A 23,630-nucleotide genomic window follows, 5' to 3' on the forward strand; every position below is an offset into this window, starting at 1 on the left:
CTGGGCACTCTGAGCAAAGTCCCTCTCTGGGCACTGTGTGCACAGCCCTGTCTCTCCTCCCCAGCCCGCCTTGGTGTCTGACCACCCTCACCCACCAGCCATGTGCTCTTGCGGCCTGTCCTGGGTATTAGAGCCTCGTGGTTGCTTCCCCACACCCGCTCGGGAGGCCTCTTGGCCTCCCCACTGCTGCAGCCTCTGGCCCTGTCCCACAGCCCGTTAGCCCCTTTGCAATGTCTCCTTTGTGTTGTCCCCCTTGCAGTCTCAGGGCTCCCTGTCCGCAGCCGTTGGAGGCAGTGTAAGGTGTGTGTGCACATGTGGGTGGGGGGGAGCGTGGCTCAGGAAGGTGGGGTGCCCCTGCTCCCTGCTGGCCTGGCAGGCACCACCACCGCAGCATGGCTGGGAGAGGTGTGAGCCCTGTGCTGCCCAGGCTGTGGGGCTCTGCCCGTTGCACACTCACGCTGCCCACACCCCCACCCTGCAGCAACTGCCTGACCTACCGCCGCATCTACCTCCCGCCCAGCCACCCGGACGACCTCATCAGGCCTGGCCTCTTCAAGGGCACCTATGGCAGCCACGGCCTGGAGATCGTCATGCTCAGCTTCCACGGGAAGCATGCCAGGGGCACGAAGATCACGGTGAGTCCAGAGGCCGCCTAGCGGGCCCAGCGCTGTGTAGACCCCGTCAGGTTGGCATGGTGTGGCCTGACTCGGGCTGCACCCCAGCTACTCAGGGTGGGACCCAGACTGCAGGGAGTTTGCTGGGAACATGGAGTCTCAGACACCACCTGGACCTGTTGATCTAGGATCTGCCTTCCACGAGATCTCCAGGGGATTCTGACCATTTCCAAGGCACCTTCTCACATGGCTCTCAGCCCCGGCCACATGCTGGAGTCCCTGGGGAGGTGGAGAAAATAGTGATACCCGGGCCCCACCCAGAGTTCCTGATTTAATGGGGATGGACTGGGTGCGGGGCTCCAGGCGCTCCCCAGGTGACCCTGAGGTGCAGGGTCTTAGCTAGTACTTGGGCTCCCGCAGCCTGTCCTGGCCTCAGCAGCTCGGGAAAGCACGGGGAGGGTGGCTGAGCTGTGTGGGGGTTCTGGACGATAGGCCCCTGTCCCTCGCTCCAGGGGCTGTTGTTCCCTGTGCTTCCATCCTCGAGCAGGTGTGGGTGAGAGCATCCTGGAGAAGCAGGGCAGTGCTCGCTCCTCTGTCAGCTGGGTGCCCTGTGCGCTGGGAAAGCTCTCTATAGATGAGGGCCTGGTACTAGGCTGCGTCCCTGCACGGTGGGCTGTCCTGCAGCTCCTCAGCCCTGTGTGGAATGGCAGGGCCTGGCTGTTCTTCCGGGATCATGCCTAGGAGCTTTTGTGTTCCAGGCAGACAGGCCTGGGCTGGCGTTTCAGGCCTGCCACTCACCTGACCCGGCCGTGGGCCTCTCCAAGTCCTGTCTCTTCAGTTGTCTTTGGTTCAGAGGTCGCTGGGTGCAGATGTACCCACCGCCCTCATGGGCACCACTGCTCCCAGTCCTCAGAGGCCCTTCACGGAAGGCTGCCTACTCTGGGCGCTGTCTTTTAAAGGGTTTCTAAGATACTCTGACCTGTATGTGGTGCTGCCAAACCAGAAGGAACGACGAGTGAGCGCTCTTGGCCAGAAGTGGGCCGGAGGATGGAAGCCGTGCAGAGTGTGTTCTGTGGGTCTCTGAGCCTGCTGACCACTGTCTGCCCGCTCCGCAGGGTGACCCCAATATCCCTGCCGGGCAGCAGACAGTGGAGATCGACCTCAGGTACCGCATCCAGCTGCCCGATGTCGAGAGCCTCCGTGACTTCAGCGAGCTCTCCCGCATCGTCCTGGAAGTGGGGGAGCAGGTGCGCCAGGAGCAGCAGCAGGAAGGCGGGCCTGAGGACAGCGAGGGAGAGCCCCGGCCGGGCCCTGTGCAGCCCCATGCGGAGCCGCCCGCTGAGCAGGGCAGGGAGCCTGGGGATGGAGAGGCCTTGGCCGCAGCTGAGCAGCCTGTCCAGTCTGGGCAGGGGCAGCCGTTCGTGTTGCCCGTGGGCGTGAGCTCGAGGAACGAGGACTATCCCCGGACTTGCAGGATGTGGTGAGGATGCGGAATGGCGGGTGGGGCTTCCGGGGGCCCGGGCTGACCCCACGCTGGGCGCTGCACTGGTTGGGAGCTCTGTCCGCCTGGTCCGCTGCCAGCTTGGCCCGAGTGCCCGGTGCCAGCCCTACATCCTGGGCGGCACAGCCGGGTCTCAGATTGTGGGCTCCTGTCTTCTCACTCCTCAGGGGCCTCAGACGGGGACTGTTAGAGCTGCTGGCATGGGGCCTCCACCCCAGCGCCTCGCGCTGCACAGCTACTGAGTTGAGAGGTGGACAGGTGAGGCGGCGAGCAGCACTGAAAGTAGGCTGTGGTGGCCCTGCCCACACCTCCCCCGGGAGATCTTGCAGTCAGTCTTGTCCTGGGTCCCCACCTTCCTCCTTGTTTCTTCCTCTGGCTTCTCCGGCTTGGACAGCCTCCCCACAGAGGCTGTGGGCTCCAGTCTGGGTCAAGGCCTACCCCACTCAGCCAGCTCCAGGCCTGGCATGCTGTTCACACGCTTCTGTCCAGGCCGCTCAGTGCTCCCTGGTGATGAGTGAGGAGACCCCAGTCTCCTCCACTCTAGGGCTGTTTACATTTAATTAACTAAAGTGAATAAAATTGAAAGTCCAGGTGCTCAGTCGCACTGGCCACATTTCATGCTCAGTAGCCGCTCTTGTGTGGACAGAGCAGGCCTGGAACATCCCGTCACCGCAGAGATCCCAGTCAGTTGCCCAGGGTGCGTTTTGGTGGAACAGGCTCTGTGCCAGCCTTTGTCGTGTTGCGGGTGAGGGTTTGCTTTCTTTACCTCTGGGCCAGCTGCTGTCTCGTGTGTCCACAGTGTTCTCCCGGCTCCCCATGTGTAGACTGACAGCGTGAGTGCACACCTATGTGGGTATGATGGAAAAACTCATTATGTTCTCTCCACGTATATGGTTGTGATAAAAGTGGCTGAGTTTGGGTTTTCCAGAGGAAGACATACACATAGTGTTCCAATGGAACTTCACCCGATGTAAACTTTTGAAAGGTCATAAAGGAATGGGCTCTGTTATCCCTGGGAGCCTTGACAACTCACAGCCTCTCACAGCCAGCTCACCAGTGTGCAGGCCTGGAAGCTCTGGTCCAGCCTCCAGTGGAGCCACACATGGTCCTCCACCCAGTGCCGAGTATCAGGGGTTGGCCAGGAGGGGCGTGTGTGCTCACGTCTCTGTGTCTGAGGTCAGTGGGTGTCACTTTGCCTCCCTTTGGGCTGCAGTGCTGCTCCCCATCCAACCCCAAGAAACCCTCTGAGCCCCTCGTACCTGGGGCTGCTGTCCCCCTCCTGCCCGGCAGAGCCTCTGTGTGGCAGGCGGAAGTGGGAGTCCTGAGCACCATTCCACGCACTTGGAGGCTTGGACCAGCCCCCAACTCCTTGTCTCCTGTCAGAAACACTGAGTTCTTCGTAAGAAAGACATAAACGTATTTCAGCCTGCCGCTGATCTAGAAACTTGGCTGTAATGGGTATTTGCAAGTTCTGGCTTCTCAGTTAATGTCAGCTGCATGCTGATAAGTCATTATGTTACATATGAGTTGTTCATATGTGGATGTAACTGTCCCAGGGACTGAGATCTGTCACCTGGGTCACATCATGAAGATGCGTACTTTGGGACAGAGGTACAAGGTGAGGTTGCCTGGGCCCCTCGTCCTCTAGTTGGGTGGGTGGCTAGGGAGCAGCAGTCGGTGGGGTGAGCCCAAAAGTCTGCCACGTACTGAAAGGCATGCTTCCTGAAGGCCCGGGGCCCACCAGATGGCTCTCTCGGCGGCCTTTAACTGCTGTTTCTCAGCCTCCTGCTGGCAGGTGGTGGAAGTGGCTCGTGTGGAATGGAGGGTGTTCCAGAACACCGGGACGACAGGGTGCTTGGTATGGGTGGCACACGCCCTCCAGGCCCCGCTCACCCCTCTCTCCCTGTGTCTTCCCTCTTGTCTTTGTTCAGCTTCTATGGCACCGGCCTCATCGCCGGCCATGGCTTTACCAGCCCTGAGCGCACCCCCGGGGTCTTCGTCCTGTTCGATGAGGATCGTTTCGGGTTCATCTGGCTGGAGCTGAAATCCTTCAGCCTGTACAGCAGGATCCAGGCCACCTTCCGGAATGCGGATTCCCCGTCCCCACAGGCCTTCGAGGAGATGCTCAAGAACATCCAGTCCCTCACCTCCTGAAGGCTCCGGCCCTGCGTCGGGCAGCTGCAGGCCCCGGCCCCGTGTCGGAAGAACAGCAGCATGCACTTGGGAGACTCTGCCTCTGACCCGACCCCCGTCTTCTCGCAGGAGCCTCGACGCGGCTGCCCCAGACGCTTCCATAGAGCGCCCCGCTGCCCGCGTGCTTGTCAACAGCTGATGGGAATGCTGAGCACACCTTACAAAAACAGAAGACCACAACTGGACTGATCTAGAGCACCGGCTGCAGGGCGTGCAGATAAGTGCGTTGGAGAGAGTGGCCGTTTTCTAGGGAAAACAAAATCCTCCTTCAGGGAGGTTCAGGACACAAGATTCTGCCTCCAGCTGATGGAACACTGGCTCCACCGTCCTCTCTGCGGGAAGCAAGCCAGAGGGCCTGGGTGAGGGCCTTGGTGACTTGGACTCAGCTTGGGCGGGTAGGGGTGTGTGTGTGTATGTGTGTATGTGTGTGTGTGCGCGCGCAAGAGGAGCTCCAGGGAGTCAGCCGCATTGGGGCCTTGGCTGCAGCCATTCAGACGGCATTCACTTAGTGCACGCCATGCCCCTGCCCCGCCCGCTGGCGTCAGACCCCGAGCTGCACTGCTTCCCAGAACTGGGACGCGGCCCCATGGGACGGCCCTGCGCCTGTTCCTCCTGCGTGGTTTGCGCAGGTACCGCTCTTGAAAGGGGCGAAGCACCAGAAATGGTTGTGCTGGGCGAGTCTGATGCCTTTTGCAGGGAGAGGGCAGCTTTCCGGAAGCATCACCCACACGTGTGGAGGCGCACTTTGGAGCCAAGCACCCTCGGGGGCCCTCCAGCATGGAGACCCCAGGCACTGACCCTTCCTCCCGCGTTGTGCCCAGGTCATGACGCCTGCATTTGGGGACCCCCTCTGCGGTCTGATCTTGGCATCTTCTGAAGAACAGAGCCCCAGCTGCATGTACACAGGCCTCCGGAGTTGGGTTTAGCTCTCCCTCCAGCCTATAGAGCCGTCACCGTGCCTGGCAGCCGGGGCGTGTGGCTTCCTGGGGTGGGCATACTCTGTCCCGCCAGTTGCTCATCCTCATTGGATGGAGTGTGCTGAGCTCTCATGCCAGGTGCGGGGCCCCAGGGAAGGGAACAGCTTTGTGGTGCCTTCATGCAGAGACCAAGCTGAGGTGCCCCATGAAACGTGTGCTGTGTCTCCTGATGGATTTCTCCCTGACTGGCCCTTTTCTAAAATGATAATCCCCCACTGCCCTCGCTTCAGTACGTTTGGCAGCTTTGGCCTTCCTTTGCTGCCCAGAATCACAGAAGTGATGAGCTCTGGGCACGGCCCTAACCGGCACCGGGGCCTCCCAGGAGGCTCTGTGGGCACCCCCCCAACCCCGAGCAGCTGCCCGGCCCTGTTAGCCAAGTCTCATCAGAGGCACCGCAGCTCACCTCCCAGATCCTTCCAGCAGGACCTGTAGTTGGTGGGGACGTCATCCCAGTTCCTGCATCTCTCGCGGGACTGAGCCTAAAAGCCTGTCACCTACCTCCCTCTCACAGCGTGGCTGTTCTCTTGTGCCAAGCATGGCCGTCCCCAATGGTGACAGCTGGCCTCAAAACCTTGAGGACAATAACGGAGGACAGCTGGGCGCTAGGCTATACCTCCATTCTTTAAATAAATCAAGAAAATGTCTTTCATCCAGAGCTGAGGCCTGCTCTGAGGGACTGTCTCCATCCGAGGCCCCTAGCATTGTAAAGTGCACGCAGATTGAAGATGACCACTTCGGATTAAAAACCAGTCTCAAATCTGAATGATGTTCTGCGTCTAGTGTCTGGCCTACACGTGGTTTCCACGAACAGTGACTAAAATAACCCTGGGCTGTTGGATGCACTCACATTGGCCTCTGTCTTGGGTGTCAGGCGGGGCCGCAGGGCCTATGGGTGGGTCCGTCCACCTGGCAGTGGCCTGGGTGGTGCCAGGCAGGACAGCAGCAGTGACGGGCAATGGCTTGTCATCTGCACAGCTGGTCAAGCAGAGGTCTCCCCCTCTGACCTGTGCTCAGCTGGCTTCTGGTTTCCGGTTCAGTAGGTGAGATGCGTGGACAGTGGCGGTTCTGTGTGGAAACCCAGTGCCAGCCACTCCCCTTCGTGGCAGATGGTCAGCCAGCTCACATGGGGAACTTCCGACTGGTGAACTCAACGTAGGTGAGGATTCAAAACGGTTGACATCATTGTCCAAGGCCTAAAGGCAACTGGGATTTTGATAAAGCATGTTTCAGTGGGGAACCCAATGACCCAGGTTAGGGACTGGCTGCGCCCACATGGGACTTAGTCTAGGGGTGGCAGGTGGCCCTCGACGGGTCTTTGGATGTTTCCATGGCACCACTTTCATTGCCGCTTTGCTGCTGTGAGGTTGGGGAAGTCTCAGCGCACCTCTGCATACCTGGGCGTGCTCTGCTCTTCCAGTTGATGGAAGTCATGTGATTAGAGATTTCAAACACGGGTCATTGGGGAGTCTTCTGTTTTGGGGCTGAATGTTTTAGGTGTGAGGCTGGGGCAAATAACCTTTTTTTCTGGCTATCTGATGGGGGTCTGGCTCCATACCTGGATCTGTCGGCCTCCGGCGTCGAATACCAAGTGAACAGGTTTGGTGGCATCATTGCAGGAGGGTTTCAAGCTCCTTCCTCCCTCGGTCCAGACTGGTACCTCCCTTCCTGGCCTCGCCTGGGTCTGGGACAGTCCAGCTCACTGTGGCTGGTGCTCATGGGCACAGCTGCCCTGCTCCTCCTACCCCAACACCAGGCTGCTCCGTGCCTGGTGCCTGCATCCCTGGCCAATGCAGAGGGCGGGAGGGTGCACGGCAGTCTAACTAACTAGCCACGTGCTAGCTGGGCCTCCGCTCCTGCTTCCCGTAGGGAAAGCCCAGGGGTGGAGCTGTTGCTCTGAGAAAGCAGCTGCTTTCTTGTTCTGACTTTTCAGAACGCTTATGGGAATGTTCTTATACAACCCTCACCCCCAATTCATAGTCCATCCCAGTGCCGACCAAGGCTGACTTCTCTGTCTTTACTTTTGGGAGATCTGAAGTGCAATTTGACTGTCCATTCTCAGAATTATTTAGAGTAGAAGAAAGCCACAAGGCAGTCGGTTTGCCTGAGACTGTGAGTGGGAACCGAATGGAGCTCTTTGTCATTTACAGTGTGCTGGCCTGCAGGGCCATGACTCGCAGCAACCCCTGAGGGTCCCCTCTCCGGGTCCTTCCTGTGCTCGCAGGGAGACCAGCCAGAACATGTGAAGGGGTCAGAACCTTTTGCTTTTTTAGCCTAATTTTACTTTGGGTGGTTCTTTGAGATCATATATCCCTCTTGAAGAAAAACATTTATCTTGTTTGATCTAAGCCCCATGCCCTGACTGGTGAAGATGGCAGCTGAGATGGGAGGAGTTGTGGTCACACTCAGGCATCTGCCCAGGTGTTCCGGGTGGGGCAGGGGCTGGGATGGGATGGCTGTCGGGGGCTGCTTCTCCATTAAGCAGTTTTTGAACCTTTATAATTTCTTTTGGGATGCAAAATACTTAAATTAAAAAGTACCTCATGTTCCCATCCAGCTGGGCCTGGACTGCTGAGAGGGGTTGTGGCTCAGTCCCCTTCCCCGCCTCCCCTGAAGGTACTGCGCATGGCCTGTGCCCTGCACGCAGTGGCAGGCCTGGGGCGCCTGTGACTTGGTCCCTTTGTAGCCCGACCTCTAGTGGGTGCTTAGGGTCACTGCACATGTGCATGGACACCGCCCCCCCCCCCCCCAGCAAGGTGAAAAGAACAAAGAAAGGCCATTTGGGTAAAGTTTTCAGACTTTTTCCATTTTGACTTGAAATCCACGAAGGAAGTCTGCCTTTCTGACTCCTTCCAGGGCATGAAACCCTCTCTGGCAGTGCAGGGAGGGCTGACAGCTCTGCTGGCCCTGAGATGAACAGGTGCGTCTCTGGGAGCTGAATCAGAGGGAGGGAGGCAGTGGGCCACCCAGGACACACGTGGGGAGCCTTGGAGAGAGGCCTGAGCAGACCCGAGGTCCACCCCAGACGTAGCTGTCCTTGGCACTTCAGTGGGAATAGCTGAGCTGTCTTTTTTTTCTTGGTTAGCTTTTTGAGATATAATTTTTGTAAATTTTTAACGTGAGCCTATTTCTTTGAGTTGACCAACACACAGCTGTGAATAAGAACCATAATCAAGATACAGAATGTTCCATCCCCCTCAAAGCCCCTGGTGCTGCCCCTTCATAGCCAGCCCCCACCTCCAAGACCACTGATCTGTTCTCCAGTCCCATAGCGCTGCCTTTTTCAGAAGGTCAAATAAATGGAATCACATAGTGTGTATAGGTTTTTTAGTTTGGCTTCCTTCCTTCAGCAGTTTCTCAGCCTTCTTTTCATCATCACCTTTTTGGACAGTGTCCCCTAATATTCCTTGTGAGATTTTAATTCTCTGTCCTGTATGCATTTGTGTGGTTCTATGTGCGTGTGAGCCCAGGTGGACCGCCCCATCGCCATGGAGCATCTCTCCTGTTCCCTGTGTTCCAGTTCTATTGGAAGGCAAGTTCTCCCAGGGCGCCATGGGTACGGGGGACACGGTGTGGAGGCCTCTTCTCGGGGACGCTTCAGTGATCTCAGGGGAAGCACTACAACAGGGTCCTTGGTACTGCAGGGGTGGGGGTGAGGCGATGACAGAGGCATTTGGAAACAATAAACCCCCCTAGCCTGGCTGCCTGGCTCAGCTGGGCTTTGCCCTTTTATAGTGTTCTGATTTCCGTGTGGAGGACGGTGACAGTGGTTCCGTGTCCCCCAGCAGATTGCAGGAGCTCACACTGAAAAAGGGAAGGGAGGCCACGATGCTGCTGTCACAGCCACTGAGGAGAGAAGTCTAGGTGTCACAGTTGGTGAGGGTGATGATGAAGCCTGTGATTCCACGAGGAAAGGGTAAGGCTGGGGACAGCAGAGTTGACAGAATGCTGTCCACCCGTGGGGACCCAACACATCACCCTGTGTGGGTGAGAAAGTGAGTCCTGTGTCCAGGGCTGTTAAAATGGTGGCACCTGGTGTGATCTTGACCTAAACCACTGTGCACCTTGGGCCAGGAAAGGATGACTGCTCAGCGTCAGAGGCCCAAAAAGTCCTCTGATGGGGGACATGAGAACTTAAAAATGACAGTTTTTACTTAGATTTTATTTGAAAATTATGATTTCATGTAACCCACAGGATTTAGAATTGTTGAACTCCTGTTCTCTGCCTGTTCCAGGTCAGTTAGTAAGGTTATCCTGAAATAACAAGTCAACCTCAAAACAAAAGCACAACTTTTTGTTCTTTTCTGGGTTACTAGTAATACACGCTTCTACAGAAATGTTCTCAAGATATGGATATGGACACGTGTCTTCACACGTGGGGAGTGGCCAGCCTCCAGCCGCTGGCTGGGGCAGTGCTGTGTGGCCAGGGTGCCTGAGGACAGTGTCATTCCTGTAGGACTCACCCCTACCCCTGCCCTTGGCTGTCTGCCCACCCACATCCATCACTATGGTGGGCACCAAGCCCTTTGTCTCTGGGACCAACTTTCTCAAGTCCAGAGTTGCCCCACCTGCCCTCATCCCCAACCTCCCCAAACACCGCTGAGGGTCAGCCATAGCTGTCTGCTATGGGGGCAAGTCCTCGTTTGAAGCAGATGACAGGCTTTTCCTTTTCTTTTCTCTGAGAGGAGGTTCCCATCTTTGGGAAATCCAGAGTCTGAAACAAGGGGCTGGTGTTTTGGAAACCTCAGCTGGTAGTCTTGCCTGCAGCCCCTGGCAAGGCTGCTGTTGCCCTTTCTGCTCGCTTCCCTGCACCCACCCAGGGTTTTAGAAAAGCTTTTATCAGCACCTGCTCAGCCTCATCTTGCCACAGCCTGCCACCCTCACCACGTGCAGGAGTGACGACGAGAATCCACCTCTGCCACCAGCTCTCCAAGGGCACAGCCAGCCTCAGCTCTGGGCCCTCTCCTAGGCTAGGGCAGCACATGGAGGTATGGCCCATCACGGGTAGGGCTGCTTAAAAAGATCTGGGCAAATATCGATATATTAACTGAGAGTATCAAAATTAGCATGAAAATACTGAAAAGCTTGTTTCCAAGAAAAAATCTTTTAAGAACAGAGAGGCAGAAAGCACTTGGTTTACTAAAACGTGAAGACAAACACCCTGTCTTCATTTTGGTAACTGTCCAGAGTGCATGTGTGAGGGCGGAGGAAGGGGAGGCTGAGGGGAGTAACACAGTCCAGAGGGTTCAAAACTGTATCGGCACCCTCTGGATGCAGCTGTTTTGAATTCCACGGACTTTTAACTTCCAGGCTGCTCGAGAAATGCACATTCTCTCGTCACAACGGGAGCCCATCGGTAGGGCTGCCGGATTCAAAAAGTGACTTGCGGGACGCTCAGTTCAATCTGAACGTCAGAAACACAATGACGTCCCAGGTACCGCGTGGGACACAGTCCTACCGAGATGCTTGCGGTGCCCGGATCGGCCCCGGGCCGGGGTGCGGGTCCCACCTCCTTCTCTCCTTCTAGGGCACAGACACCCCGGCTGGGGCGCCCTGCGGCCCGGCAGGCCCATCCGTCGGAAATGGTGAGTGGGCTTCCCCGGCTCGCGGGAGGGAGGGCTTCCGGGTCCAACGCCCACCCAGGACCGCCGGGACCGGACAACCGAAAGACAGTTGCGGGCGCCAAGCCCGACATCCCCTCTACTCCAGAGCGCGGCCCGACCCACTAACCCGCCGGCCCGAGCTCCGTGCAGCCAGCGCCCAATCATCCGCCGGCTCGGCGCACATACCTAAAAGGCAGGGCCTGATTGGCTGATAGAGGGCCAATTATCTGGGCGGGGTGGGGCGCGCCGCAGGCTGTCAGCAGGAAGGGGCGGGCCTTAGGGAGGCGAGCGGGCGGAAGAGGAGGGACCTCAGAGGTCGAGGAAGGGCCCCGGGCCTAGAAGGGCGGTGGGAGTGGCCGGTCCTCGGGAGGAGTGACACGCGTGAGCCAGCCCTCACTTTCGTCATGGCCGACGCCATGAACATCGTCACCTCCTTCACCACGACTTAGTAGAGCCGCGGCGGGCCCTTCCCAGAGCTCTCGGGTGTCCATTCCGTCTGTCAGCACGCACTCACCCCGAGCGCGTCATGACAGGCAAGTGCACCTCTGAGTCCTACACGCTGGGCCCGGCGCCGGGTCACCTGAGGGGAAACAGACCCCGAGTCACCTGGGGGCCCGAACCCGGGTCGCCTGAGGGGCCCAAACCCGGGTCGCCTGAGGGAAAACAGACCCCGAGTCACCTGAGGAGCCCAAACCCGGGTCACCTGAGGGAAAACAGTCCCCGGGTCACTTGTGGGGCCCAAACTCGGGTCACCTGAGGGAAAACAGACGCCGGGTCACCTGGGGGGCCCCCAAGTCACCCGTCCCACAGTAGTTTTTACAGGTAGACAGTGCAGACACCACACCTACATCATAAAAGTTCAGTTCATTCTTTCACTGAGATTGTCAGGAGCAAGTCGTCAGGCATGACTGTGTCCAGTGCTCGAGAACTGTGGTCAGGGACTGTTTGTCTCCATCTTTCAGCTTTGCTTTCTTCCCCTCCCAGAGGCAGAATGACCACCAAGACCTCCAGAGGCTTACGACCTCAACAGAAAGGGACATTTCCTTTCCCAATAATTTCAACACGAAGTCCCAGAATGAGTTTCATTGGGCTGACTAGGGTTATGACACCATTCCAGGCCCATCTCTGAGACAAGCTGGGTTCCCCTTCCAGGCTGGGGCTGTGGGCCCCCCAAGGAAACAGCAGTGCTGTCGTGACCAGTCGGGGGCTTGGATGCTGTGCAGGGCAGCATCCCACATCCTCTGTGTTTTCAAGGGTCATCTGGGGGAGTTGAGCTCCGTGACCTGAAGCTCTTGTAATAAGACAGCAGCAGTAATGATTGTTGCAGTGACTCTCTCTCACTGTTTCCATGTTAAACATCACTCAGGGAAGCTGGGCTCTGCTTCGAGTTTGATGTATGCCCACTGGACACTCTCCACACGGTGGCCCACATTCTAGCAATTTGTTATGGGGAAAATGGGGAAGAGTACCAGTCTGTGTAGCCCCAAGTGCTTCTTCATCCCAGAAACAAAGTACCCAGGTTTTTATAGTGCAAGAAATTGTGCTAGTTTTGACAATATTTTCCTTCAGTATACCAGGTAAACTCAGGGTGTCTGATAAAGCATAGGTGTGATTGGCAGCTCCATGTTTCAGAAAGTTCTCAGCAGTTTGGAATGTTCCTGTCTTTCCCGAAGATCCTGGCACAGGTTTAGCTGGAGTGTGCCTGAAGCAAGTAGGTCTGGGGATGCAGGATTCCACAATATAGCTTGGCATCTGGGAACCCCCAGACTTCAGCATGAGAGCACGCACATACCTGCTTCTGTTGTCACCCCTGCCCCCTCTTAGGCTCAGAATGATGACCCTTGGGGTTTAGTGAGATGAGTCAGGCTGGCCCAGGCCTTCACTGTATTACCCCTGTCCCAGTTTACAAACAGCCCAGAACTTTCTAAGTCTTCCTGTTCTTTTCTAGGAAAAGAAGCACATTTCAAACCTTTGGGAAAGAAGTGTGCCTCACAGATCATTTGGTAAGCAAAACAAATGCCAACTACTTTGCCCAAACCCTGATGGCCCTGTGGCATAGGGAGAGCAGAGAACGTGGGTCCAGAAGCAGCATCTCATGAGATGGTGTTTCAGACAGGGGATCTGTGGTTGCCGGGGCCATCACCAAGCCCCCAAATCTCTATGTAGGGTGCCCCACTGCCTCCCCCACACCCCAGTTCCTCATGACACCTCGAGACAGGGATTTAGGAGGCCTGAGAGAACCAACACTGCCCCTTAACATATATATTCTTTGGGCGTTAGCTCCATCTGCCCCTGGAGAGGATGGCTTTCCTCTCCTTCCTGCCTGCCTGTGGGTTTGGGGAGGATCACATGGGGCTGATGTAGAAACCTTTGCAAACATAGAGCACTATGTAAGCAGACTGACATAGAAAACCACAAAAAGAGCAATCTTTTCCCCACTAGAGTTGGTTGTACTTCCCCATTTTTCGTGGGGAAACCTAAGACTTGCTCATGGTAATATGTCTGTAAGTGGTCACAAATCCTAGCATACATGGTCTGTAGGCTCTGCTGGTCCCCCACTACGTGACTTTGGAGGGTTTTAGGGCAGGCCATGATAACCTACCTCATTGTGAGTGGCAGGAGTTGAGGCCCCTGTCCCTGTCCCTGTCCCTGCCTCTTCCCCTGGATGCCTTGTCTCAACCTTGTTTCCTCTGAGCACGGATTTACTATTCCAGAGTGTGCCTTGATTCACATCACTAATGCAACATCAAGTTCAATTCTCTTTTCTGGCTCTTGCTCAGATGTGCCCCGTCCCCAGCACTGTTCGCCAAGAGCTCATCTGCTGTGAGTGCCAGGCCAAATTTGGGGGCCACCTGCCAGTGCCCAGGGCTGAGGCAGTGCTGCCTTACTGGGTCCCTCTGTCCTTGAGACCCCGAAAGCAGGTAGGTGACTTGAACCAGAGGTTCAGATTTATGGGGATATGATTGACATTTATATATACCCATGAAACCATCACCACAACTGACATAAAATACAATCATCCCTAGGTATCCCGGGGTTGGGGGCTGGCTCTAGGACCTTGTGGATACCCAAATCCTTGATGCTCAAGTCTTTTGTGTAAAATGGTGTAGTACAGTACATGTGCATAACCCTAAAAGGTCACATTGTGCCCTTTTGTTTTGCAGATCATTAGATTTATTCACTATTATATTACAAATGTTGTTGCTCTTTTGAAGATGTTCTTTTTAAAATTACATTTTCTATTTGATAAGTAAGAAATTTCTTCATTTTTTTCCTTGTGCCCTTTTGTAATTCCACTCAACACTCTCTGCCCTGCAGTCCCCAGGTAATTGCTGATCTGTTTCTGTCACTATAGATTTGTTTACATTTCCTTGAATTTTGTATAAATGGAATTATACAGTATGCTTTTTGTCTGGCTTATTTCACTTAGCATGGTTATTTTTGAGATTTATCCACGTGGTTGTGTGCATTGATAGTTCATTCCTTTTTACTGCTGAGTAGTGTGTCATTATATGGATAGATGACAGTTATCCATCCATCCAGTGAAAGATATTTGGATTATTTCCAGTTTTGTCTATTTTGTCTTCACAAATAAAGCTGCTATGAACATTTGTGTACAAATCTTTGTGTGAACATGTCTTCATTTTTCTCGGGCAAATACCTAGGAAAGGAATTGCTGCATCTTACGGTAGGTATATGTTTAACTTTTAAAGAAACTGTCAACTGTTTTCCAAAGTGGTTGTACCATTTTACAATCTCATGAGCAATGTATAAAGTTCCAGTTCCTCCACATCTTCACTAACACTTGGTTTGGTCAGTCTTAAAGTTTGGCCATCTTAATAGGTATGTATTTCATTGTGGTTTTTAATTTGTATTTTCATAATGACTAATGATGTTGAGCATCTCTTCATATGCTTTTGCCATCTGCTTGTCTTACTTGATTTATGTCTATTCAAGTATTTTGCCCATTTAAGAAAATTGGGTTGCTTTTTTTTTTTTTTGGTGAGTTTTGAGAATTCTTTGTATATTCTGGATACAAGTTCTTTATCAGATATTCAGTTTGCAAGTGTTTTCTCTATGTCTTTGGCTTGTCTATTAATTCTCTTATCAGTATCTTTCAAAGAGCAGAAGTTTTAAATTTTGATGAAGTCCAATTTATCAACTCAGTCTTTTCTGGATTTTGCTTTGGTGTGCCTGTCCCCAGCGCAGCAGTGGATCATGCTTTCTAAACATTTATAAGAAATCTTTGCCTAACCCAAGGTCAGAAAGGTTTCTTCTGTGCTTTCTTCTGGAATTTTCATAGTTTACATTTTATATTTAGGTTTGTAGTCCATTTTAAGTCAGTTTTTGTATATGGTGCAAAGTTTGGATTGAAATTCATTTTTTTTACACGTGGATGTCCAGTTGTTCTAACACCATATATTTTAAAGCCCATCCTTTCTCCGCTGACTTGCCTTTGCGCTTTTGTCAAAAACCAGTTGTCCATATACATGTGGGTCTGTTTCTGGTCTGGTATTCTGTTGTGCTGATCTAATTGTCTATCCTCATACTAATACCACACTGTCTTGATTACTGTGGCTTTATAAAAAGTCTGGAAATCAGGTAGTGTTGGTTCTCCAACATTGTTTTCCTTTTTTTTTTTTTTTATTTAAAAGACTTTATTCTTTTAGAGCAGTTTCAGGTTCACAACAGAATTGAGCAGAAAATACAGAGCTTGCACATAGCCCTCCCCACCCACACATATATACTCCCCTACCCTCAACATCCCTCATCGGTGTGGCATATTTGGTACAACCGATGAACCAACATGGGCACATTATTATCAACCAAAGTCCAAAGTTTACATTAGGGTTCATTCTTGATGTTGTACATTCTATGGGCTTTGACGAATGCATAATGACATGTAGTCACCACTATGGTATCATGCAGAATAATTTCATTGCCCTAAAAAAATCCCTTGTGTTCCATCTATTCATTCTTCCCTCCCTTCCTCTCCCCAAACCCTTGGAAACCATGATCTTTTTATTGTTTCTGTAGCTTTGCCTTTTCCAGAATGTCATTTGGTTGGAATCATACAGTTTGTAGCCTTTTTAGACTGGCTTCTTTCATTTAGTAATATGCCTTTTTAGTTTCTTCTATGTCTTTTATGGCTTCATAGATCTTTTTTTTTTTTTACTGCACATATATTTTTTAATTTACATATATGTACTGTTCATTGTTTCTAAGAACGTTTAGAGCTTTAGCTTTTTAAACTTACATAGTTATCAAAGGAATAAAGCCAACCACAAAATAAGAATTAACTCAAAAAGATACATACACCCTGCTATTAACAGCAACATTATTTATAATTGCCAAGATATGGAAGCATCCTAAGTGCACATCAGTAGTTGAATAGATAATGAAGATATATATATATATACAAAAAATTATTTATATATATATATATGTAAATGGAGATGTCCAGAGAGGGACAAGGACTCGTCCAAGGTCACACAGTCAGTCTGTAGCAGATCAGGGATTAGAATCCAGGTCTCTGGCTCTGATTCTAGGACTTTTCCCACTGAGTTTTGCTGCTGGGCATCAGGAGGGAGGATGGAAGAAATATAGAAGTCAAAGTGCCTAGTCTCCCCAGGAATACTGCCCAGCCTCCCAGCTGGTCCCCCTGCCTCCATCCTCTTTCGCTTTTACTGTCCATTTTCTGATCTGTAGCTGGTGAGCTTTTAAACTGTGGTTCTGGTCCTGTCACTTTCCCATGAAGCTTCATTTCCCTCAGAATGTGGACCAAACTCCCTGACAACTCCTGGTGCCCTTCTGGACCTTGGCCCTGCCTGGAACTCCATTTCACCCTTCCATTTGCCCCTTGGGCTCCTGTTCCATCCCAGGGGAAGTGTCAGGAGCAAGTAACAAAAAACTGACCCACAGTGGGTTCAACCCGGATCTTTGGTACAGAGAGGATTCTTCCAGGATTGGTTTTATGGCACGGCTTTATGATGCCTTCTGGGACCTAGGTTTGTTTCACCCTTCTGCTCGGCGTTTGCACTGTCCTCTCCAGTGTTTCTAGATGGTGGCTGCAGGTCCCTGTCTTACACCGTGATGCACATGGCAGAAAGTGAGGCTTTCTGAGTCCTTTTTACATGTGGGCATCTAAGGCTTACTCTGCTACCCTCTCTTTCTTATCAGGGGTAAAACATTCCCAGAAGCCTCTGCTGACTTCTCTCTTCATCTCTTTGTTCCTGCTGGACCCTTCCCCTGGCAAAGCCTGGACTGGCTTGTGCTGATCCCTGGGCCTGGGCATTTTGCTTCGTGAGCAACATTTTTTTTTTTTTTAAACAAGATGGGTGACCTATTGGGTCCGCCCTGGTAGTCCTGTTGCCTGCGCCCTTGGGGATCTCAACAGGCACGAATTGCTCCCCCACTTCTCCACCCAGCCAGTCCTCTTACCTGGCTCAGTGACACTTTTTCAGACAGCCCCTCTGCCCTGAATGTTCTCCCAGATCCCCACGTCCTGGCCTTTCTTCCTTCCCAGTGCTGTGCAGTGAGCTTCTGTGGGCAGGACGGGGTCTTGTTGCTTCTAGCGCAGTGCCTGCCACAGAGAATGAGCCCAGCAGGTGCAGGCAGTCTGGGTACAAGTGGCCAGAGTGTCCTTATCCTGCTGGGCAAAGGGTCCCTGGCAAGAGGTGTCCTGTGCTGTGGTGGTGAGGGGCCTCGGTACAGGGAGGTTCCCATGTCTCCAGGCCTTGTCTCACCTCCTCTAGAGGAACCCTGGGGCCCCCCGAGCTCCTTCCCCCATGGCAATGTTTGTGCTTTGCCACACACCTTACATGCATGGTCCAGTTCAGTTCTCTCTCAGCCTCGGGAAGTCCCAGCAGCCACTCAGAAGTAGTTTTGATTATGTTTTATAATGTGTGCCACGAGCACATGGTTGGAAATTCCCACAGTACAGTGGGGAGATGGTGTACATACCTCTCCCTCCAACCCACCCTTCCCCCAAAGGCTTCCTCAGCTGACCTGGAGGTTTTCCAGGCGTGTGTTCTTTTGCTAGGAAGGTGCAAGTCACCTTAAACACCTGGCTTTGAAACAACAGTCACTGAGATTGTTCATGTGTCTGAGGGGCTCTGTTGGGTGGCTCAGCCCCGCGTACCCCTGATCTTTGGGCTCAGGCGCTGTCTTCTGTGGCCGTGGCTGAGATATGAGAGCAGCTGGAAACCTGCAAGTCCCTTCAGCCCGTCCCAGATCCAGCTGCTGAACCCAGTGCATAGTCTGACCAGAGTTGAGGTGTGGGGTCTACCCTGCTGCTCCACTGGATGGAACTGAATTGCGGAGCAAAGGGTGAGGCTATGGGGAGGGGTGAGGAACTGGGGCAAGGGTCTGACTCACCACAATTCACATACAAGCAACGTTGCACACACATTTTTTTTTTAATGTAAATGGTAGGATGGTGTACTCATAATGCTACATTTCCCACTTAATACCACATCTCTGTGTTCATTCTTTGTCAGGAAAGACAGGTCTGCCTCATTCTTTCTAAAGACTGCCCATTCTGCCTGTTCCCATGACTCATTTATTGTCCCTTATTATGGGCATTCCAGGTTGTCCGGTCACTACAGTTGATGCTGTACTGAGTGTTCTTGAGCAAACGCACACATGTCCTCCTGGAATACAGTCCCAGGAGTGGAATTGCTGGACCAAAGACTATTCTTTTCAGACTCTGACTGACGTTTCAAGATGCAGGCAGAGCCCTCTCTTTAGCCGAGAATACTGAGGCTCAGAGAGGCTAAATGTGCCCAGGGTCTGCTCCTGGTAGCTGCCAGGCTCAGAATAGAGCTAGGGTCTCACAACTCCAACCCACAGCACAATGTGGTCCACTGCACAGGTGTAGATGGTGGGTAATGAGGGTGCCAGCCACCCCTGGAAATATCATGAAGGGGTGACCATTCTCCCTCAGCCAGGGGGTGGGTGTGCTGTGGGAGGGGTTTGGGAGAGGGGCTCTCCAGGGCCCCGTCCCTGAGGCTAAGGTTGTCTGGGCTGTGGCTCCATCCCCCTTTGGACCTTCTCTTCCCTTCCTCTGTTAGATCCAAAAGATGGTCCGGTTTTATGTCCCCCAAACCACCAGGGCATGCCCCTGCCCATGCCACCGCTTTGGGGGCCGCCTCCCGATGCCTAGGGATCAGGCCATGATGCCCTACTGGGTGCCCCAGGTCCTGAGGTCTCACAAGAAGGTAAGAGGGAGGCTCGCATGGGCAGCAAGGCCTGAGAGGGGTGGGCTGTGGGGGGACTAGAAACGAGGGGGAAGGGCTCTGGGTTCTTTCCCCACAGTAACCTCAATTACTGTGTAGGGGTCCTCTGGAAGCCACGGCCCAGGGCAGCAGAGCGCAGGAGGGCCAGCTCAGGTGTCCTGGTGGTGTTGGGAACGGTGGGGCACACTGCTGTTGCTACCTTTCCCACCATCTCTTGTGCCCTCCTCTCCTCTCCTGCCTCCTTCTCCTCCCTCTTCTCCTCCACCTCACTCTCCTCTCTCCCTCTTCCTTCCTACCTGATCCTCCCTCTCCTTGCCTCCCCCTACCTTCCTCCACCAGCTCTCTCTGCCTATCTGAGCCTCCAGCACTTGTAGCCCCAGGCGTGGAGGGAGGGTGCTGGGGGCTGGGAAGGATCATCCCCCGAGTGTCTTTCCTTGCTCTTTGGCTCTCTCTGGTTACCTCCACTGTTCTGGGTTCCAGGTCAGTGATTGTAAGTCAGTGACTGTGGGAGGGTGGTCGGTCAAGCCCAGCCCAACTCAGCCCCAGGGCCCCTTCTCTCCTGCGGTTTCTGAGTATCCTGGAGTTAGAGGCTTCTTTCTGCCTTTACCCATATTCCAGCCGCTGGTTTTCTGTCATCAAGTAGCAAACTGTCCCCAGAATTAAGATCCAGCGGCCTTTTAAAAGGACACCATGACTTGCATTTTGAGCTGTCATGGACCCTTTTTGGGGGGTTTCCAGGTCACATCACTGGGCCCCCCTCTTGGTGAATCACTGAGTCTGACACATTTGCCCACATTCTTATCTTGTAGGTGGTGAAAAGGCAGCAGAGTTTTAAAGGCATCCCAGGTAACTCAGTGCACACTTGTCTCATCCCCTCCTTCTCCCCAAGGAAGGCAGGGTCTCATGAACATCATGATGGGGATGGGGAGACAGAGAGGGCCGTAGACTGGCACGCATACCACTTCTCCCACCCGTACACCCTGCAGCCATCATTAATCACCCCCATCTCTTCCCAGTGAACCCAGAGAAGCCTCAGACTCTTACCAGTTTTCAACAGTGGCTCTCAAGATGAAGCCAATTTCCAGCCTGGGGTTAGATAGTATCTGAAATGTCTTTTACACTCTAATCTTCTAAATTCGTAATCTGTGTGTGTGATTTGTACATGAATACATATGACATAGTACATATGTTTACATAGTACATGTGTTTACACTCGTATATTCATGACACATGTTCATGACACTATTTATGCATGTAGTCATCATACAATATACTTATACATTCTCATGTTCATGGCAGGCAGAGCATATACTCATGTTCGTATGTTCACAATGCAGTACATATGGATGACAAGGTGTGTTCACATATCCATATTTGTGGCCGGTGAATGCATGTACTCACGTGCTTACATCACAGTGTAGCAGGAGGTAATGTCTCCACCCCCATCTTTACTTTCGTTGTCTCTGAAATTAGTGGAGGTGCTTTCCCTCACTGATGGCTAATTCTGCTTTCTCTGCATTGTGTGTGAGCAAAGGAGTGGATGTGTTTTGTGGCCTCATATTATACCTTCCCCTTTCCATACTGGGGCCACACTGCACTGTGAGTCCCTTTGATGGAATCTGTGAAGGAGCAACTGGACGGACACCGAAAGGTTGGTTGACTGACCTGAGGTTCCCGTCATGAGCAGGTGATTTAAGCGGCCTGCCCAGAGCCACGGGCGTGCAGCCGGGCGGGAGAGCGCTTGGGAAATGCTCGGTTGCCACCTGACTCGCCCACCTCTTATGCAAAACATATGTAACTTTTTCCTGATTTTAAAAGTAGCACAAATAGGAGGAGCACGAGTTGTTACAGCCTTTGGTAGGAGGATTGGAGGTATCTGTGAAATTTTATAATGTACACAATTTTTAATCCAAGTCCACGTCTGGGTAATAGTTAGACACTCCTACATGCATGTCTCTCTGCAGCAGTGATTTCCTTGGCAAAAAACTGGAAGCAACTTAAGTGTCTCTCAGTGGGAGGATGAACATTAGTGGGGGTGTGTTTGAAATGTGGCACCAGCTACTTAGACAACAAAATGGACCCTCTGAGACATTGCAATGTAGAAAAATAAGTCGCTGTAGCCCATGCAATAGGACTCCATTTAATGTCCTATTTAATTGAAAAATGAAAGCCCTGTTTGGGTGTAGACAAAGGTTGGTGGTGTGTGGGAAAGGGGGCAGGTCAGGCCCCGCAAAGAGGCCCCACTCTTGGTGGGGTGCATAATGAACGAGACAGAAAGCAGTACCCTGGCTCAAGTTTTAGGTAGAAGAGCCAGAAATCACTTTATTGAAAAAACTCTAGGCAATTGGATGAGAACCATCAGAGAAACTCCTAACTGTATAATCACAGATTTATGGGTTTATTTTTATTGGTTGTTTTTGGCTTTGAATAGTCCACATTTTTAAGGAAGTCTAAAAGATCAGTTTATTTTTAAATCATGCATCCATTGATATGTTGTTAAAAACCAATTTTAATTTTTACTCCAGCCATTGTTTTATAGTTCAGTCGATTTTTGTTGATAGTGTTTCAATCCTCAAACCCATTCAAGCCGGAAGGCGTTCACAGGATAGGACTGAGAGTGCAAGTCTCACTGCTGCCAGGAGGGTTAGGATCCTTCTCTCCTCGAGCGGAGCTTCGTACAGAGTGATTTAAAAATATGAGATGTTTCCCTTGGCCTCAAATCCAGCTGATTTCCATTTTAAAGAGAAAATCCATGTGTCTGATTTTGTATATACCTTGTAAAGAGGGGGCTTATGTGCTTTTCTTCTCAATGTTTTTGTGGTAGAATTTTTTATAAGGAAAATGTATTTTATATTAGTACAATTAGAGTGTGTGTTTTATAGTAGTAGCATATTAATAGCATAATAAAAATAAATAAAAGATACAATGTCAGGAGGGTCACATGTGACCAAAGCAGGTCTCAAAAAAGCTAAAGATTGTCAAGGAGATGGAAATGTTGGAATTCCATTAGTGGTGGTGGCTGTTGTTAATTTCTTATTATGGGAAACTTCAAATATTCCTCTAAAGCCCACGTTCCCATCACTCAGCTTCAGTCGTGATCAGCTCCTGGCCAAACCTAATGTGGTTTCATCTGCACTTCACCCACCCCATCCGTTCCCTCCAAAAAAGAAAAAAAAAAAAAAAAAAAAAAAAGAAAACGGAAAAAGAAAAAGATTAGTGTGGAACAAATCCCAGCTAAATACTGTATCCTTTCATCCAAAATATTTCAGTAGTCAGCTCTATATTATAAAGACTCAGAAAACACAGCCATGAGGCCTCCTGATCACCCCAGAAACAAACAGCAGTGCTCTCTCCATCTCGATAGGCGCTGCATTAGCGCCCACACCCGATGGCTGTGACCTGCCTTGCTGGATACCTGGTTTCCTTGCCCTGTGTTCTGGAGGGCTCTCTCACGGTGCAGACTCAGGAATACCCTGTCCCCACTCACTGCAGGGCCCTGACTCTCTTTCTCTGCCTAGAAAACCCCCTGGAAGCGTGCTCCAGGTACTACTGCTGGCGGATCTACGGCGAAGGGCGCCGTTTCCTCAAGTGGCAGAAGCTCCAGGCCCTTCACCAGGCTGAGCCGGTGGTCTTGGGGCAGCCAGCAGGGCCCCTGGCCTCCCTCCTGCCCCTCAGCCTCAGCCTCCTGGCCCTCCTCCAGGCCCTCCTGAGGGTCATGGTGGCCATCCGGTGAGCAGGTGCGGGTGGGGCAGTGCTGGCCTTGGGCTTCTCTCACTCGCAGGCTGTTTCACCCAGGGGCTGGTGGGGTTTAGTTGAGTTGAAGATGTGGGAGAACTTGGTAGTCGCTCACCCGAGGGTGAGAGATGGGCATGGCTGTGATTTCTGCCACGTTGTTACCAGCGTCTGGATTCTTGTTCATACCCGAAACAGGTATCTTCTTCCGGAAAAGGCAAAGGAAGAGCAACCCAGAGGCGCCGGGGCTATAGGACCGGTGGTGGGGAAGTGGGGCATCTCAGGGCCGCTCACCTTTACCATCTCACCTCTTCCCTGGTCCCAAGCTCTCAAATCCCCCTGTCCCCGAAAGATCACTGGTTCTAATTTCCGCTGATTTCTGTTGTGTTGGAGTTAGAAGTGGGTCTTAAGCCAGCTTGCCCAGTCAGCTCTGGGGCTTGAGCTCACCCTTGGTGGTGGGGACCTGCTGCCTCTCCCCAAGCCCAGCCACAGCCATAGAGGCTGCACATTGAAAGAGCAGCTCCTCCAGCCTCGGACCCACCAGCCTTGCCCAGGCCCCGCGCGTCTTACCTGGGATACCTCTCAGCCACCCCTCCTCCCACCAGGAAGCCTCCAGGGTGACCAGGGTTCATGGCAGGGCCTCCCTTTGCCTGGCTGCTTGCTTTAGTATCCAGAAAAGGCTCTCCTCCTTCCTCTCCTCTAAACACCTCTGCCCCAGTTCACCCATTCTCCCCAACCCTTGCCCCCATCCAGCCCCTTCTTCCTCAGTTTCATCA

General features: G+C 52.5%; 2 protein-coding genes across 6 annotated transcripts in view; both read left to right on the top strand.

The window, feature by feature from the left end:
• The window catches only part of FBXO31 (F-box protein 31), a 32,666-nt gene extending 26,618 nt beyond the window's left edge, over positions 1–6,048 (top strand). For 3 of the 5 annotated variants that reach the window (XM_010998426.3, XM_031436627.2, XM_064477666.1), the window contains 3 exons: positions 482–635; positions 1,730–2,094; positions 4,047–6,048. In XM_010998426.3, coding sequence (XP_010996728.3) covers positions 482–635; positions 1,730–2,094; positions 4,047–4,269 — 742 coding nt within the window. In that variant the 3' untranslated portion in view covers positions 4,270–6,048. Of the gene's footprint in view, positions 1–481; positions 636–1,729; positions 2,095–2,282; positions 2,374–3,671 lie in introns of all 5 variants that reach the window. The other 2 variants (XM_031436626.2, XM_064477667.1) reach the window with 2 other exon arrangements.
• Positions 6,049–11,157: 5,109 nt separating this feature from the next.
• On the top strand, positions 11,158–22,855 carry C23H16orf95 (chromosome 23 C16orf95 homolog). The gene is made up of 6 exons (XM_010998448.3): positions 11,158–11,418; positions 12,834–12,888; positions 13,666–13,806; positions 18,958–19,104; positions 19,932–19,968; positions 22,641–22,855. The coding sequence occupies exons 3-6, from the start codon at positions 13,666–13,668 to the stop codon at positions 22,853–22,855; spliced, it is 540 nt and encodes a 179-aa protein (XP_010996750.3). The 5' UTR covers positions 11,158–11,418; positions 12,834–12,888.
• Positions 22,856–23,630: the final 775 nt, after the last annotated feature.

This window comes from Camelus dromedarius, chromosome 23 (genome assembly GCF_036321535.1).
Source record: "Camelus dromedarius isolate mCamDro1 chromosome 23, mCamDro1.pat, whole genome shotgun sequence".
NCBI lineage: Eukaryota > Metazoa > Chordata > Mammalia > Artiodactyla > Camelidae > Camelus > Camelus dromedarius.